This window comes from Neolamprologus multifasciatus, chromosome 16 (assembly GCF_963576455.1).
Source record: "Neolamprologus multifasciatus chromosome 16, fNeoMul1.2, whole genome shotgun sequence".
Classification (NCBI taxonomy): domain Eukaryota; kingdom Metazoa; phylum Chordata; class Actinopteri; order Cichliformes; family Cichlidae; genus Neolamprologus; species Neolamprologus multifasciatus.
In genome coordinates, this window is record NC_140454.1 from 32,260,971 (window position 1) to 32,277,264 (window position 16,294).

The following is a 16,294-nucleotide window of genomic DNA, read 5'->3' on the forward strand; positions in this document are numbered from 1 at the left end:
TTTGTGTGACTAGTGTGATTGTTGCCACAAATAAGCCACAAAATGCATGAAATCGTGAAACGTTTGCTCTGCAAGAGCGCTTTTCAAACCAGTGTTTAAAACACGGAGAGGGTAACCACGAGAGAGGAACTGAGATGTTGGAGCGTAGATCGTTAAGGGCAACATGAGCGCAGACGAGTGGTGAGGGGGATGCTCAAGCAATCCCTGGTGTTAGCACAGCCTCACCCACAGAAAGATTTGGTGCTAATGACCGAAATGTTATAAATGTGTTCTTCTTAATTTAAAATTCATTTTTTTAAGTGATATAGTTCTCCAGGTTTGCTGAAGGTCTGTCAAAGTTTTCCTTTGGACGTTGGCTGTTTTTATCCTCCTTTTCTGTCCAGTCCTTGTCCCTGACAGAGGAATGTTAACTGACGTCTGAATCACTGAAGCATAAAAAAGGAGCCTAAATGATGAACCACTGTTGTGTCTACACCTAAGAGACAACTTAGAAAAGAACTAGTTTGAAATCATGTCTTGAATTTACAAAAGAAATGCCAAAAATAACAGTTTGACAGGAAGAAAAGAGTATGAAACATGATGAATCTTTGCACAGTGTGTCATTAAATCATTTTGAGGAACCTGGAGGACAATAAAACTAGCAGGCCTAAAAAATGATCTGCAGCAGTTGATAAATGCTGCTGTTTACTGATTCTGATCAGAAATGGTGTGCGGAGGAGTGACTCACAAGAAGCCATTATTAAGGAAAGGAAACAGGGAGAAAAGGCTTGGTGAACAATTATGACACAAGAACTGGACTGAAAGTCAGTGGCAACAGATTTGATGCAGTGATGAATACAAATCTGTAAAACACACTGGGAAGCTCTGTGGTGGTTTGGGAATTTTATCAGAATTAATGGAATTGCAAACACAAAAAGCAGATTTTGATCTACCATGCAACACCATCTGGAAAGCATCTGATTGGCAACGGCTTCATTTTACAGCACGACAATGATGCCAATCACTGCTAATGCACTAAAAGCATAACTGGATAGAAAAACACACAGTGGAAGAATACCAGTGATGGACTGGCCTCCCCAGAGCAGCATTACTGAAGCACTTTGGGAGCAAAATGCAGAAACATCCAAAGAAAACTTTGACTTTAACTTCATGAACTATTCCTGAAGATACTTGGGCAGCTTTCTGTAGTCTTTAACTCTAAGAGGGCTGAAGAATAAAGGTAGTCATACCAAATAAAGGCTGGCTCAATACTTATATATACATATACATCCTGTTTCACTTCCTCTCTCCCACCATTTTTCCTGTGCTCTACATCCGCCTTGCTGTCTCCTGCATCTCCAGAGACAGAACAGTGTAAGGCTTCAGAGAGCGGAGCGTGAGACTGGTCTGATGAAACTACTTAATCTTATGAGAAGACAAATTGGCAACGCATGACTTGCAGATGTGCACATCAAGACCCCTACACAGAGAACACGCATTTACTATTTTGTTTTTTCACGTTTTTCACAGCACATTCCAGATGGAGTAATTGCATCATGTACGGATTTTATACTACAGTACCCCAAGAAGTTAATTTCTCTCTTTTAGGCAGTGCTTTGTTAGGTTCAAATCTCCCAAGCTGCCTGCTGGCAGACTGAAACGTTGTATGAGGTTCCACTGGGAGGTTGCAAACAAGACAGAAATACACCAGAGCCACTTGGGAACAGAGCTGAGCTCCGAGCCATGAAAATGACATGCATTAACATCTCCAGCAGACATCTGTGAATGACATTAGGTGGTCTATTATCAACATGAGGGGACATCAGGAGGAGGCGAGTTGGAGCACTTCCTGACATGAGGCACTTAAATACTTTGCTTTCCATCATTTCCCCTCCACGAGTCTCTTTTACTTCTCGTTTTCTGTCCCACAGATATTTACTGGAATGGCTGCAGGATAGTTTCTAATGAAACTGTGTAAGATGGAGAGATTCTTTGTGGTGTCATTATTTAAATGTTCGAAGCTCTGTTTGACTGGCGTTCACAACAAACCATAATTCAAGTTCGATTACAGAGAAGTTTAATGACTGTTGTATTAAACCTAACTGACACAGTATTTCATAACTAGCACTGCCTGTGGTCACCTGCATGGCCATATATAACTTGGTAGACTGGTACCAGTTTGGGGATGGTTTTGTTTGTGCCTCCACAGTAGCTGTGAGACACTGGATGTGATTGCACTGGCTTAGTTGAATTCAAGTGTACTTGATTGCATTCATACTCAAGTCTAGTCATTAGTTTTACTTTCTCTGCCTTATTTGTGTCACCGGTTCCTCGTGTTTGGTGTCTCTATTTAAGCTTCAGTTGTCCTTAGTTCTTCAAACACCAGATGGATAAAAGGAAAAAAGCATCAAACAAACACGTTTTTTTTTCTTAGGGAGTTCAACCAGAATCAGCTAGAAGAAATATGGTGGAGCGGTCTCCAGCGGAGAGACCGGCGTCTACTTTTATTTTTACCAGAGCGTAACAGTAAAGTCAACTGTGTCCAGGACAGAAACATAACTTAGTAGAAACACGAAGAGTAGAATCGCCGTGGCAATTGTTTTAACGTCTGTCAACTTTTGTTCATACGTAAGTACTAAAAGAAAGCTTGTATGTGTGTCCTCATTAGGACAGGGCTTTGTGTGTGTGAGTGTCATGTAATAAGTAGTGTAATAAATAACTTTCTCCTTTTTTAATGTATCCTCTTTCATGTGTATGTTTCATGAGTACTGAAGTAATCCTCAGACGTGCAGTGTTGGGGAGTAACAGAATACATGTACCGCCGTTACGTATTTAAAATACAAAATATGAGTAACTGTATTCCGTTACAGTTACTGTTTAAAAAGGTGGTATTTAGAATACAGTTACTTTGTTGAAATAAATGGATTACACGGCGGTACTTCCCTGTTTCATATTGTGGCGGGTCAGGACTGTTTGGGTTTTGTTTGACAGCTACGTTCTGTTGTTCCAGGTGGCAGCTACGGTTGCCATGGTTACAGGGTGACGCTCTCTCTGTGCGTGTTTCCTGGGTGAGAGAGGCCTTTTTGTTGTTGTTGTGCTAAGCTAATAGGCAGAATGCTACAGGTATAGCTCTGAAGAATGTAGCATCATAGGCAGTGTAGTCCGTGCTGCAGGAAGAATGGACTGCCATACACGTTATGTGTCTGTGAGCGAGGGAGGGAGAAAAAGGAAAAGTACGAGCTGTCATCGAGCAGAAACGGGAGCTGGAAGCATGTAAATATAATAATAACCACTGCAGCCAAGAAGAGAGCCTGACGAGCCCAGTTGTAAGTAAGCTATTAAGACTCGACTGTACACCGTGTTCGTGTTTTCCTCCAAAAACAATAAGTTCTGTTGGAGCAGCCTTTCAACGCCTCTCTCTGTCTCTGATAGCAAAGTTGACCCAGACAACAAAGTAAAGCTAGTTTTCGGCTACGAGCCGACACAGAACCCACCGTATTAGCCAGAGGTCCCTTTACTACGGTTCGGAGCCGCGGACCTTCAGTAACAGTAATAAATCACAGCAATAGTACATTCATGTAGTTGTAAACAGCATGATAATATATTAAGTAATCCAAAGTATTCAGAATACGTTACTCTCATTGAGTAACGTAACGGAATACGTTACAGAATACATTTTGGGGCATGTATTCTGTAATCTGTAATGGAATACATTTTAAAAGTAACCTTCCCAACACTGCAGACGTGACAGCATCACACAATTGCTGCAGATTTTTCATCCGTGATGGGAATGTTGTTTCTCCACATCCCGAAGCTGTTGTGCTGTATTACAGTCTGGATTGATCCAGGTGTTCCACCTCCTGACTTCTCCTGACTTGGGTCCTCTTCCGTGCTTGGTGTGAAAACTGATAAAGCTCTAACATGAACAAAAAAACAAATGTGGTGAGAAACGTCTTTTTTTATTTAGCTGAGGCAGCTCTCTAAAGTTAACCTTTTATCTCTTTTAAAAGTTTTAATAATAATAATGGATTGCATTTACATAGCGCTTTTTGAGACCCTCAAAGCGCTTTACAATTCCACTATTCATTCACTCTCACATTCACACACTGGTGGAGGCTACAGTTGTAGCTACAGCTGCCCTGAGGCAGACTGACAGAAGCGAGGCTGCCATATCGCGCCATCGGCCCCTCTGACCATCACCAGTAGGCGGTAGGTGAAGTGTCTTGCTCAAGGACACAACAACCGAGACTGTCTGAGCCGGGGCTCGAACTGGTAACCTTCCGATTACAAGACAAACTGCCAACTCTTGAACCACGATCGCCCACATTTGTCATGCATTAATGAACCAATTGCTTTCCAGGACCCCAAAAAGGTGAGTTTTCACCAAATTCACACGTCTTTATAAAGGCCACGTCTGTCTGACTTGGCAGGATGTTTTTATAAATACACCAATGGATATTTTCCTGTTTGTTACCTTCTGTGATGATGACAATGAGGTTTCAAGCATAGTTTTCTTGTTAATTAGTTTCAGCAGGCGCAGAAGTCCCACTTGGCGCCTAACAGCATCCTCCTATTGTACCCCTATAGCTTGTCAAGCATCCTGAAGTAGAGATAATGTTTCTGTGAGGAAATTAAATGGGCTGCTGAAGCCACTCAAGAGGAGGTGTCTAATATTTTCCCCAGTTTGATGACAAGGTTCACAGAGTCAAGGAAATAAGTTGGACTTTAGATGTAAGATAGTGATACCAGCATCCATTCAGGCTTTTTTACACATACAGTTCATTTTGCAGGGCTGAAAAACTGTTAGTTTGATCATTATTATAATTAGTCTCGTACTGTAAATGAAAGCTACGGAGTAATTTTTAATTACAGAATTAAAAGGAATAAATGAAGCTCTTCACTACAGTTATTAGCAGTGTTGGTCAAGTTACTTGAAAAAAGCAATCAGTAACTAATTACTGATTACTTCCCCAAAAAAGTAATTATTTATTTTCAAAAGTCATTAATTACTTAGTTACTTTTTTAAAACACAATTTACAACCTGAATAGGTGATAAAGTGATAGATCTTTCAGCCCAATTCTACTTTTTCTGCATAATCATCATACAAAATGTAATCAAATGGAAAAGTCTATTTTTAAAACTTGTTTTATTAGTTTTAATCTTTTAACTTTATGCATCAAGCAAAAATGTAATTATATGCAACATTCTCTGACTGGAAGAAATTTGTTTAATATTTAAACCTATTTTCTGCACATTCCAGCACATAAATTTTTTTTGTGTGTGTGTGTTTACACTCAGTCTTTCAAATAAATGCAAGTAAAACACAGCAGAAAATAAATAAAGTCAAAGACTAGCGGTCCTGTTGCTCTATTTTCACCTGTAAAGCAGGAGTAGGGTAGGCGGAGGGTTACCCTGGTGCAGGTGTGCCGCGGTCAGTGGAAGAATCCGCGAGTTTCTCTGTGAGTTTCCCATTACGTCGTAGCTACTCGGTGCTTGCTCGGAAGTTTAGGGGTTTTTTTTTCGCTGTAAAAAGAAGTTTTCTTCCCACGCACAACGGACACTAATGTTTTTGTCACTTTTTATGGAATCAAACTCAAAGTAAGGTCAGTACTTCCACGCTTTAAACGCTGCACGCTCATACTCTCTCCCGCACTCGATATATGATCCATTGTTGATCTGCACACAGCTGTTGTCACGAACGTCGCACTCGCTTACGTCACTGTCATGAGACGTTCTCGCAAAAAATCACGGTTTTAGTAACGCAGTAACGCAGCGTTCCTACGGGAAAGTAACGGTAATCTAATTACCGTTTTTGCAATAGTAATCCCTTACTTTACTCGTTACTTGAAAAAAGTAATCGGACAAGCGCGTTACTGCCCTTCTCTGGTTATGAGAAACATCATGCATAAAAAAGCTATTCACAGTTATAGGAAGCACCTTTGCTCTGTGTTTACTTGAAATTCTTCACAGTAGCTCTCTTTCACATGTCCATGCTCATCTGCAATCGTGAATAATTGCAGGTGACATAAATGAATCGGGCACAAAGTTTCATCAAGCCTTCATGTCTTCATTCAAAACCTGCACCTGTTAAGTATTTACGTGCATTAAAATGTTTTTTTGCAAGAAATCAGACTTAATCTGTCTTCTTGAAAGGGTTACACAAATCTGATCTTTCTCTTCCACCTACAGCAGGTCAGCCACTCGCACTTCATTCGTGACGTTTCACTGTCCTGCAGTTACATGTCTAAGTTAAAAAATGAACGCTTTCGTGATCTGTATCAAAGACGAATGAAAATAACAAGAGAAAACTATCACATATCACTGACATTAACTTTTAATGCTCATTTCAGCAATAGATGTACCTCAAACTTAGAAACGTAAATAAATTGCTAGAGACCAGGCCCCCGCAGCATTCCTCGGCCAGCAGATTAACCCCAGCAGGACAGAAACAGCACAAGGAACACATTGATACAGCTTCCACAGTCCCCAGATCCCAATCCAATCAAGAATTTGTGGGATGTGCCGGAAAAAGCCCGATCCACACGAGCTGAGGTGTGCTGCCAAACCCCCGAGGTTTCCCATCCATGGCCCGACAAATGATGGGGACGAGGGGGAACCTGCACAATATTAGGCAGGTGGTTTTAATGTTGTGGCTGCTGGATATATGTTCCCCTCCAAGCAGAGCAATTTAACTGCAGACAGATGTTTACCTTCACCCAAGCACCACACATCATGCTCAGCAGCAAACACAGAACGTTGTGTGGGGCTGTAATTTTCATCTACTGTAGATTGATTGTGCCCCGTCTTTGAAATACAGTCCACAGATCTCTAACCTCGTGGCTTATGTGCTTCTTTCTTTTGCAGCCACTCTGTTGTTGGAGTGCAAAATGTCTCTGCTGCAATTCACAAGAGCAGTTCTGTTTATATCAGGACAAGGAAAGTAAACGGAAGCCTCTCCAGCGTTGCACGTCTCTGGAGAGCAACTAAACTTTCTTGACAGAAAAGTGGCCCGAAGACTGAAGAGTGGCAAGCCCTCGTGAACTTTCAATATTTCCAGTAAGGGTTCAAACACGTCTTTTCTTTGCAACATCTGCTGGAAGACAAACCAATTTTGCAACTTTGAATATGAGCCTTCTGACCTCAACCCACTCAGTGTCCTTGGTCATTAAATAATCCCATCTGCACAGTACACATTTGTTAATGTAAGTGTATCTGCTTCTGTTGCACTCACGTGGATTTTGCACTTGAATCTCCTCAGGTTGCTATTCTCCTCCATAAATTATTCACCAGGGAGCTTTAACTCATTAATAAGGTCAGCTGGAGTGGGCGGAGAAGGTTATGTCTGATAGTGAGTCCTTGAAACTCTTAAACACATTTAAGTTTGTATTCCTGCATTATTTCATAAGAATGCACATTTGTTTGAATGTGTTTTCCAGTTAGCTTGCTAGCATTGGTTTCCTGGATCAGTGGTAACTAATGCAGTAAACAAGCACAGAGAAAAGACAGGAAAACAGCAGCTGCTGCAGCAATTCAATTCAATTCAATTCAATTTTATTTATATAGCGCCAAATCACAACAAAAGTCGCCTCAAGGCGCTTCATAGATACAGAGAAAAGCCCAACAATCATATGACCCCCTATGAGCAAGCACTTTGGCGACAGTGGGAAGGAAAAACTCCCTTTTAACAGGAAGAAACCTCCGGCAGAACCAGGCTCAGGGAGGGGCGGGGCCATCTGCTGTGATTGGTTGGGGTGAGAGAAGGAAGACAGGATAAAAGACATGCTGTGGAAGAGAGACAGAGATTAATAACAGATATGATTCAATACAGAGAGGTCTATTAACACATAGTGAGCGAGAAAGGTGACTGGAAAGGAAAAACTCAGTGCATCATGGGAATCCCCCAGCAGCCTACGTCTATTGCAGCATAACTAAGGGAGGATTCAGGGTCACCTGGTCCAGCCCTAACTATATGCTTTAGCAAAAAGGAAAGTTTGAAGCCTAATCTTAAAAGTAGAGATAGTGTCTGTCTCCCGAATCCAAACTGGAAGCTGGTTCCACAGAAGAGGGGCCTGAAAACTGAAGGCTCTCCCTCCCATTCTACTTTTAAATACTCTAGGAACAACAAGTAGGCCTGCAGAGCGGGAGCGAAGTGCTCTAATAGGGTGATATGGTACTACAAGGTCATTAAGATAAGATGGGGCCTGATTATTTAAGACCTTGTATGTGAGGAGCAATGATTTCTTGGACCACACCATAAAGCTACCTCATCACAAATACATTACATATAAAGATTATGAGCCGGGGCTTTTGGTGCTCCTGCACTCGAGGAGTTAACCATATCCATTTCTTCTTCCTGATTTCAATTAACCACTGATCGCATGACTACATCTCAGCATGATAATGAGCCACTCTGACAGACAGACTGCAGTTAAAAACGCACTCTCAACTACTTCATGTTTAATACAAGTGGAAGGATGCTGGTACATCAAAGAGACTTTACCTGAACACCATGTTTCTCAGTGTTAGATCGCTTAGCCAGAAATGATAATCAGGTGTTAATTAAAATAACAAAGAAGTCCTTTTATTCTTTTATTCCCAACAACATTCTGGCTGATTAAACCTGGCTCAGGTCGAAGGTGGTTAGAACTAGAACTACTATGTGTAGTCGCTGCGTATGTACAGGGCGAGTCAAAAAGAATCATCTAATTTTAAAAGGCTGTATTTTTAAAGTAATGGACATGGAAGCTTATGAGAAACGTTTAAATACATGGTCGAATATAAAGTTTTACATACAAAACAATAGTCACGAGTGCTCAACGTGTACCCCTCACGGATTATGTCCATGCGCAGTCAAACTCCTCCCATACTTTTCCAGCATGTCTGGAGTCACTGCAGCAGCTGCTGCTGCCAGCAGTCAGGTGAAAATCTGCTCTTTGATGTAGTTGCCAATTTAAACTAGTGTAAACCACAGAGGTGGGGGGTGAGAGGGGGACGTTAGCCAAGCTGATGTCCATTATGGACTGCACTCCTCACCCCCTGCATAGTGCAGACTCTGGAGCTCCTTCAGCTGTAGACTGAGCGGCATCGCAGGTCCTTCATCCCGACAGCAGTCAGAGTGCACAATGCACGCATGCAAAAGTTACCTGCAACAATATACATGCAAATATTTCATATCATCCATCCATCCATTCACTTCCGCTTATCCTTTCCAGGGTCGCGGGGGGCGCTGGAGCCTATCCCAGCTGTCATAGGGCGAGAGGCGGGGTACACCCTGGACAGGTCGCCAGTCTGTCGCAGGGCCAACACACAGGAACAGACAACCATTCGCGCTCACATTCACTCGCACATTCACACCTAGTGGCAATTTGGATTATCCAATTAACCTATCCCCACAAGCTGCATGTCTTTGGACGGTGGGAGGAAGCCGGAGTACCCAGAGGGAACCCACGCAGACACGGGGAGAACATGCAAACTCCACACAGAAAGACCCCGGCCTGATGTTGGAATTGAACTCAGGACCTTCTTGCTGTGCAGCAACAGTGCTAACCACCGTGCCACCGTGCTGCCTATATTTCATATCAATCATTTGTAAATAGTATAAATTACTCTTGTATAGTTTTGGGTGTTTTTTAGTATTAAAGTCATTTTTTCTTATTTTTTATTTATTTTTTTAATCTTTTAAAAAAGTATACATCTGTAATTCACTTTTTCTCTCTGACCCTTTTGCTGCTTTTTGAATTTCCCTGGTGTGGAATTAACAAAGTCCATATCTATGTTTATGCCACTACCACCATACCAACTCTAGGTCTGGAGTGTAGGTCTATAAAGTGTGACAGTTATCTCTCTGTGGCCAATACAGCTGCAGCAAGGAGCCAAAAACACATTGTGTGTATTACTGGTGTTACTGGGATCACTTTCTGGACAAGATCTTCAAAAGTTTCCTGTATAACAACAATGACGGGGGCACGAAGGGGAAAGCTTTTTGTTTTTTTTCTCTGTAAGTGGACAAATGAGATTTATGTGCTATTGTAAGATTATGCTTACAGTTAAGTCGTGATGTGGCCTTAGCTATTTAGAGACTTGACTCTCAGAAAGTAAAAACTCCTCAGTCCTCACTACATGAAGAAAGCTGTAGTTTGCAGGCACCTGGAGTATTTACTTATCAGACAGAGCTGCAGTGCTAACAACTAACACAGGAAATTTTGACTTAAAGGCAGTGTGCGCTCGAACAACACTCGACTTCCATTTGTCAAGCGTAGTTCAACTCGGTCTTTTGTTGATGAGATTAAATTAAGACTTGACTTGGATTTCTCTTGACCAGGTGTCTGTTATCTAATCAAGTTGCTGAACTGGAGTTGCCGTAGACGTCTCGAAACACTCAAGACTTGATTTGGTCTTTTTGTTAATTATTTGAGACTTGGTGCTGTCTCTAGTTACTCTCATCAAGCAAAAAGCCAAGTAAAGAACAAGAACTTTATCTTGTGGCTGTCTTATTGGTTGGGCTTCAAGCACGCACCTGTGAGAGCACCAATACAAACAATTCATATCTGGCATCTTCACAGGCTCATTTTATGTTTTCCCCAGTGGATTCGTGTGAAAACAAGACCTTGATGAGATTTAATTGCTACATTTATCAGTAATTACTGAGTGAAAACAGTCTTTTCTATATAAACAGGAGCTTCTTGCTCTGTTTATACATTATTTAACAGTTTTTCCTTTTTCACGTTTCCTACTTCAGCAAATGACACATGCTTGAACCAAGTGCATGCATATATTAATGCTGGATTCATGATTAATATTTAACACATCCAGGAGCATTTTGCACTATTTACATCTCATAAGAAACACAAGTGCAACTCCCAAGCGTATTAGACACATTAAGCAGATGTTTTATTGAACTTTGCTTCTTGGACATAGATATTTAAAACCAGTCAACAGAAGTCACTCCAACAGAAAATTAGACATTCCACAGGAAGCACCGCCCTTTATTTTTCCAAGAACTTTTGGCACAAGCAACAAGAAAAGATCGTGTCGGGAAAGTGTGGGTGTGTTTCTGACAGGTCAATGAATCTATAAAGGGAAGAGAGCATTCGAAAATATCAATGAGGAAACAGGTTGCACGGCACACTCTGCCACACTTGGAGATCATGAATCGATTGAAGCCTAAGGTTCACGATACACAAACTCTGCTTTAGGCTATGGCAACATTTGGCAGGGGTGTTTGTTGGCTAACTTAACCCACTGCTTTATGTTCTCTGTGTAGTTAGAACTGTGAGTTTTCCACTGTGAGTTTGCAAGTCTTTGCTCTTGTTTTCGTTTTTTTAATCCACGATGGAAGCTGCAAAACACAACATCATCAAAGTCCTCAACCCCTGCAAGCGAAGAAAGACCGAGATGCAGTCCTGACCTTTGAGTCAGGATGTCTCTGCTCTTTATTGTGTTGCTTTAGCATATGCATGATTAATAAACTGTATATTATATATAAATATAATACACACGTCTGTTAAAGCGACTACAAGAAATCACAAAATTTAATATCTGACAGAAATAAATGTATTGATCTATAATTTGTTGTCTCGGTTATGTTACAAAGACAATCTCACATTGTATATAGTGTATATATTTATGGTATGCTGCATACACACACACAGTTCCCTGGGTTCCCTAACAGAAGTCTAAACTTTGTCTCCTGCTGTATCCTCATCGTTTGAGTCTCTGTTGATGCGTGAGGTGATGCTCATGGTTTCCAAGAATAGTTGTAAAGTTCCTGTTCGCACGTGTGTGTGTGTGTGTGTGTGCGTGTGTGTGTGTAAATTGATTAGCATTAGATCCAAAATTGTTTGCAAGCAATTTCTCTCAGCAAAGAGATTTTGGTGTTTACGATGTCCTTTTAGCCGTTTCCTGTTCTGGTCTGATGGAGGTGACCTTTGTGCTCTGTAAACTAAAGAAATGACTTCAATCCATGTGGAAGGAGCAGGAGCTGTAAAGCCTTCACTCTGGTGTGGATACAATGAAGCATCACTGAAGTAGTATATGGTTTTTAGTCTCATTTATTTCCTCTTCTGGGTCCATGATATAGCGATTCTGGTCCTTTGTGTTTTACCCAGACACTGACACTCAGGAGAAGAGTCTCTTTGGTCACTGAAGGTGAGAGTGGCGTGACAAAAAGCACCTCTTGTCTTGAGTCTTGGGAACCGCCTCTTTCCTACACTATCCCCTCACTGCGCTTGCTCCTCCACACCACCAGCGCCGTCATGAGAAGGGTGACCAGGATGGGCACGACAATAAACGGACCCAGGATGCGGTTGGGAGGGTCCATGGGAAGCCGTCCGGTCAGAGAGCAGTCGTGAAAGTAGTGCCTGTGGACCCGGATGAAGAACTCATCCACCAGCCGGTTGGGCCAGAAGCAGTCCATCTTCAGCGCTACTAAGTACGTGCAGTTTGTCAGCTCCTCATAGAGCCTGCAGAACAAAACAAAAAAAGAGAAGGCAGCAAAGTGAGACGCAGAACAAACTCGCTATACACTTACCCAACAGGAAGTGTCGCTACATCCTGTCAACACTCAAACTTCAATCATGAACTTCAGGCAAAAGCAGATCCCAATCATCGGTAGCCAAGCTAGCGCCCAGTTTCTTTGCTAACGTGATAGCTGCTGCGTGTAGATTTTATTGGTTGCGTCAAGTTAATTTGTTTAACTAACAGCAGCTGTCACCAGGTTTTATAAAGAATGAGAAGGAAAAAAATGGATGGCATGGCTTTGTGGTGGTTAGCACCATCGCTTCACAGCAAGAAGGCTCTGACTCCAGTCTGGGGTCTCTGTGCCTGCCTGAGTACTCCAGCTTCCTCCCACAATTCCTCCCAGTTAAAGAGTCACCAGTTAACCAAAATCCATACACAGTCAGGTTAATTCTGGGGTTAAATGGCGATTCTAAATCACCCTACGACAGCTGGATGAGGCTCCAGCCCTCTTTTGGATAAGTGGAAGAAAATGGATAGATGGAGAAGAAAAATCAAACTTTTATGTTAGAATGTTTTTAATGAAAATGATTTAGTATAATTTACTATGTGATTCAAATTAATTTTCTATAGTTGATTTAATCCAGTATGTTTCATCCATAATCATTTGTGCAAGGCCTGGAGACATCTGAGGATGGCGATGCCCTCGGCGAGGAGACAGGATGGCTAGACAGCCCAGACTGATAGTTAAGAGTGTTTCTACTCAGGAGTGATTCTGGGACATTTCGAGGGTAGAAGGAGGTTGTAATATCAAGTACAAAGCTATTCTGTCTCTTTGTGCAAGCAGCCGTACTGACGCGGCCGGCCTCCCCACATCTTTGTGGAAATAAAGGAGCCCGTTAAACTTGAAAACGGCACAGCGCTGGTTCTGTGCGGGCTGCTCTGATTCCAAATCCATTACGCTTCTGAAACCACATCTAGGACCACCTTCCACACTGTGGGGAATTTACACAGATAAGATGTGCTGGTTTCTGTGCCAGGCATTTTACAAGATAACCTTCAACCCCACAAGCTAATGCAATTATCCAATGGCATGCTAGCACTCAGGAGAGCCTCCTGTCAGAAGCTGGTGTGGGGAACATCTTTACAGGTGCGGCTTGTGTTAGATCTTTTTTTTCTTACATTTAGAAAAATAGAAAGCACAGGCTAACATCTTTAAATGTTCCTGTCTACTTCTATCACTTTAGCATGTAATAAAATATAAAAACAACCGCTTACTGTATTTAGTCTCGGGAGTCAGGTCTCCCGTAGTTACTTCATTCATGTGTCTTTGTGCTTCCTGTTTAATTATTGCACTTCCTGTTTTACTTTGAAAGTCGCATTTAGTTTAGCTTCCCTTGTCTCATCTTCTGTGATTTAGTTCAGCTGTGTGTGAGACGCTGTCCAGTGTCAGTGTGTTCTTCCTGTTTTATTTATACTTCTCAGTTTCCCTTTTTGTGTTTTGCCTTTTACCATCAGCCACAATAAACAGCTCGCTTTTAATGCTCCACCTGCTCCACCTTTGACCCCTCAGCGCTGTGAAAAAGCCAAACTCTGTGGCATTATCTCATAAAGTAACTTTTTCCACTCATATATGAACCAAACCATAATATTTGTGTTTGCACATTTAGCCAACATTAGCATTCACCCAGAGTGGCCACCTTCCACTGTATTCTCCTTTAAGCTCTGTCTTTTCGCCGCCTCCTGAGGGAAACGTGCGGCAGCTTACTATTCCACTTTGTTCACTAACTAGTCGCTCACTGTTATTGCCATTTCGTGCTGGGCGGGTAGCGTGCAGCAGCTTTATCTGAGGATTTTGCTGAAAACAGCTGTCGGCTGCGGCAAGAAATTTGGTTAATGAGACCTCTGAGACTAAACTAAAAGAGTAAGGTTGCAGACCATAAAACAAGAAAGAGGCTTAAATGCGCTTACAGCTCTGCGGGGAATTAAAAGGTTAGATGATGATTTTCTGTGGATGGATCGCTACTTCTAATCAGCGTGTCAAGTACTGAATATGTGCTCTCTGTTTTTAACGTGTTAGTTTAATGTTGAAGCGCTTTTGACGCTTTTGACGATGCAGCCCCAACACGAGGTCTTATTTGTGGAAGGTTTGCAGATGCAAACAGCTCAGGGCAGCTTGGCACAGCACCAGCACTACAAAGCACTGTGTGCTGCTGTAGGTAGCAAGTTCACTTTTTCTGGGTGTGTACCTCCTTCCTCGACTGTTTCCTTCAAGTCCTGCAAATCATTTGCAGCAGAGATTAAAAAAAAGAACATTGGTCCTGCTGCTGGCCTAATGAGCACTGGGGTTTTAGGGGATGCTTATGAGTCACTGAGCGAAAGAAAGCACAACAGAGTCGAGGCAGGCGCAGCGCACACACAGAGATGGAGGTGGTTACCAGTTCACCCCGCGTCGCTGAGGTTAGCGTCAAATTAAAGCCGACAGTATGGAGCGCGTGTGTTTGCATGCACGCGCGGTGTAATTTCTGGTAGGCACCATTTCATTTGATCATAAAATCTTATGCAACAGAGAAAAGAGTGATTCAGCCTGTGTGTCAGGAGGCCATTTGGCTGCTATACACACTGCACTTTGAAAGTAAATGGTATACTATTTCAGTTTCAGCACTATCTAAACTCGGCATACAGGTTGTGACATTTCAAACTGCTCTAATAGGGTAAGTGCAAGGTAAGTTTTGCAAGGTGCTTTGAACGCATTCATGCTTCTATTGCAGATTAAATGTTTTCCAACTCAAAAGGAAGAAATGACAGAATGGGCTAAGAAGCACAGAAAAACATGGTGCAGTCAGGAGCAGTCTACAAAATCAGATTGTCTGATGACTGAAGCCAATGTGGGCATGACCCCAAGCTAGTGTTTGCTTTACATGTTTGCCTTACGACTGAAAGATCTCTGGTTCAGTTCTAAAAGGAGACACAAACTCCTGGGTTATCTTGTGTCCATGGGAGCAGCTTAGGAGCCTCTCTGTTTTCTTGTAGGACTGACCAAAACTGCAGTTCCCTAGACGACCACTTGAGGCTGACTACAAAGTCTGTGAGGTCAAAGTTAAAATATCTCCATGTCCCCTTTAATCACAACTATACATCAATTTCAATTGTATTTTGAACCATATTAAGATTGTATTAAGTTATGCGTTGTATATTAACATGGACAACTTTCTCTCAATATATATTACTTTTGTGCAATATCTGTAAAAAACTGTCTCAGAGTGACGCTGAAAAACTAGTTCATGCATTTATTGCTTCCAGGCTGGACGACTGTAATTCATTATTATCAGGAAGTCCTAAAAAACTCACTGAAAAGCCTTCAGTTAATCCAAAATGCTGCAGCAAGAGTACTGACAGGGACTAGAAAGAGAGAGCATATTTCTCCTGTTTTGGCTTCCCTTCATTGGCTTCCTGTTAAATCCAGAATTGAATTCAAAATCCTGCTCCTCACATACAAGGTCTTAAATAATCAGGCCCCATCTTATCTTAATGACCTTGTAGTACCATATCACCCTATTAGAGCACTTCGCTCTCGCTCTGCAGGCCTACTTGTTGTTCCAGAGTATTTAAAAGTAGAATGGGAGGCAGAGCCTTCAGTTTTCAGGCCCCTCTTCTGTGGAACCAGCTTCCAGTTTGGATTCAGGAGACAGACACTATCTCTACTTTTAAGATCAGGCTTCAAACTTTCCTTTTTGCTAAAGCATATAGTTAGGGCTGGACCAGGTGACCCTGAATCCTCCCTTAGTTATGCTGCAATAGACGTAGGCTGCCGGGGGATTCCCATGATGCATTGTTTCTCCTGCACTCACTGTGTAT

The 16,294-nt window shown here is 42.0% G+C and overlaps 1 protein-coding gene across 2 annotated transcripts in view; it reads right to left on the reverse strand.

Annotated features, from left to right (window-relative positions):
* Positions 1 to 9,297: 9,297 nt before the first annotated feature.
* ramp1 (receptor activity modifying protein 1) overlaps positions 9,298 to 16,294 on the reverse strand; it is an 82,968-nt gene continuing 75,971 nt past the window's right edge. For both annotated transcript variants that reach the window (XM_085135247.1, XM_085135248.1), the window contains exon 3: positions 9,298 to 12,441. In XM_085135247.1, the coding sequence (XP_084991373.1) occupies positions 12,186 to 12,441 (256 nt within the window). In that variant the 3' untranslated portion in view covers positions 9,298 to 12,185. The remainder of the gene's footprint in view (positions 12,442 to 16,294) is intronic.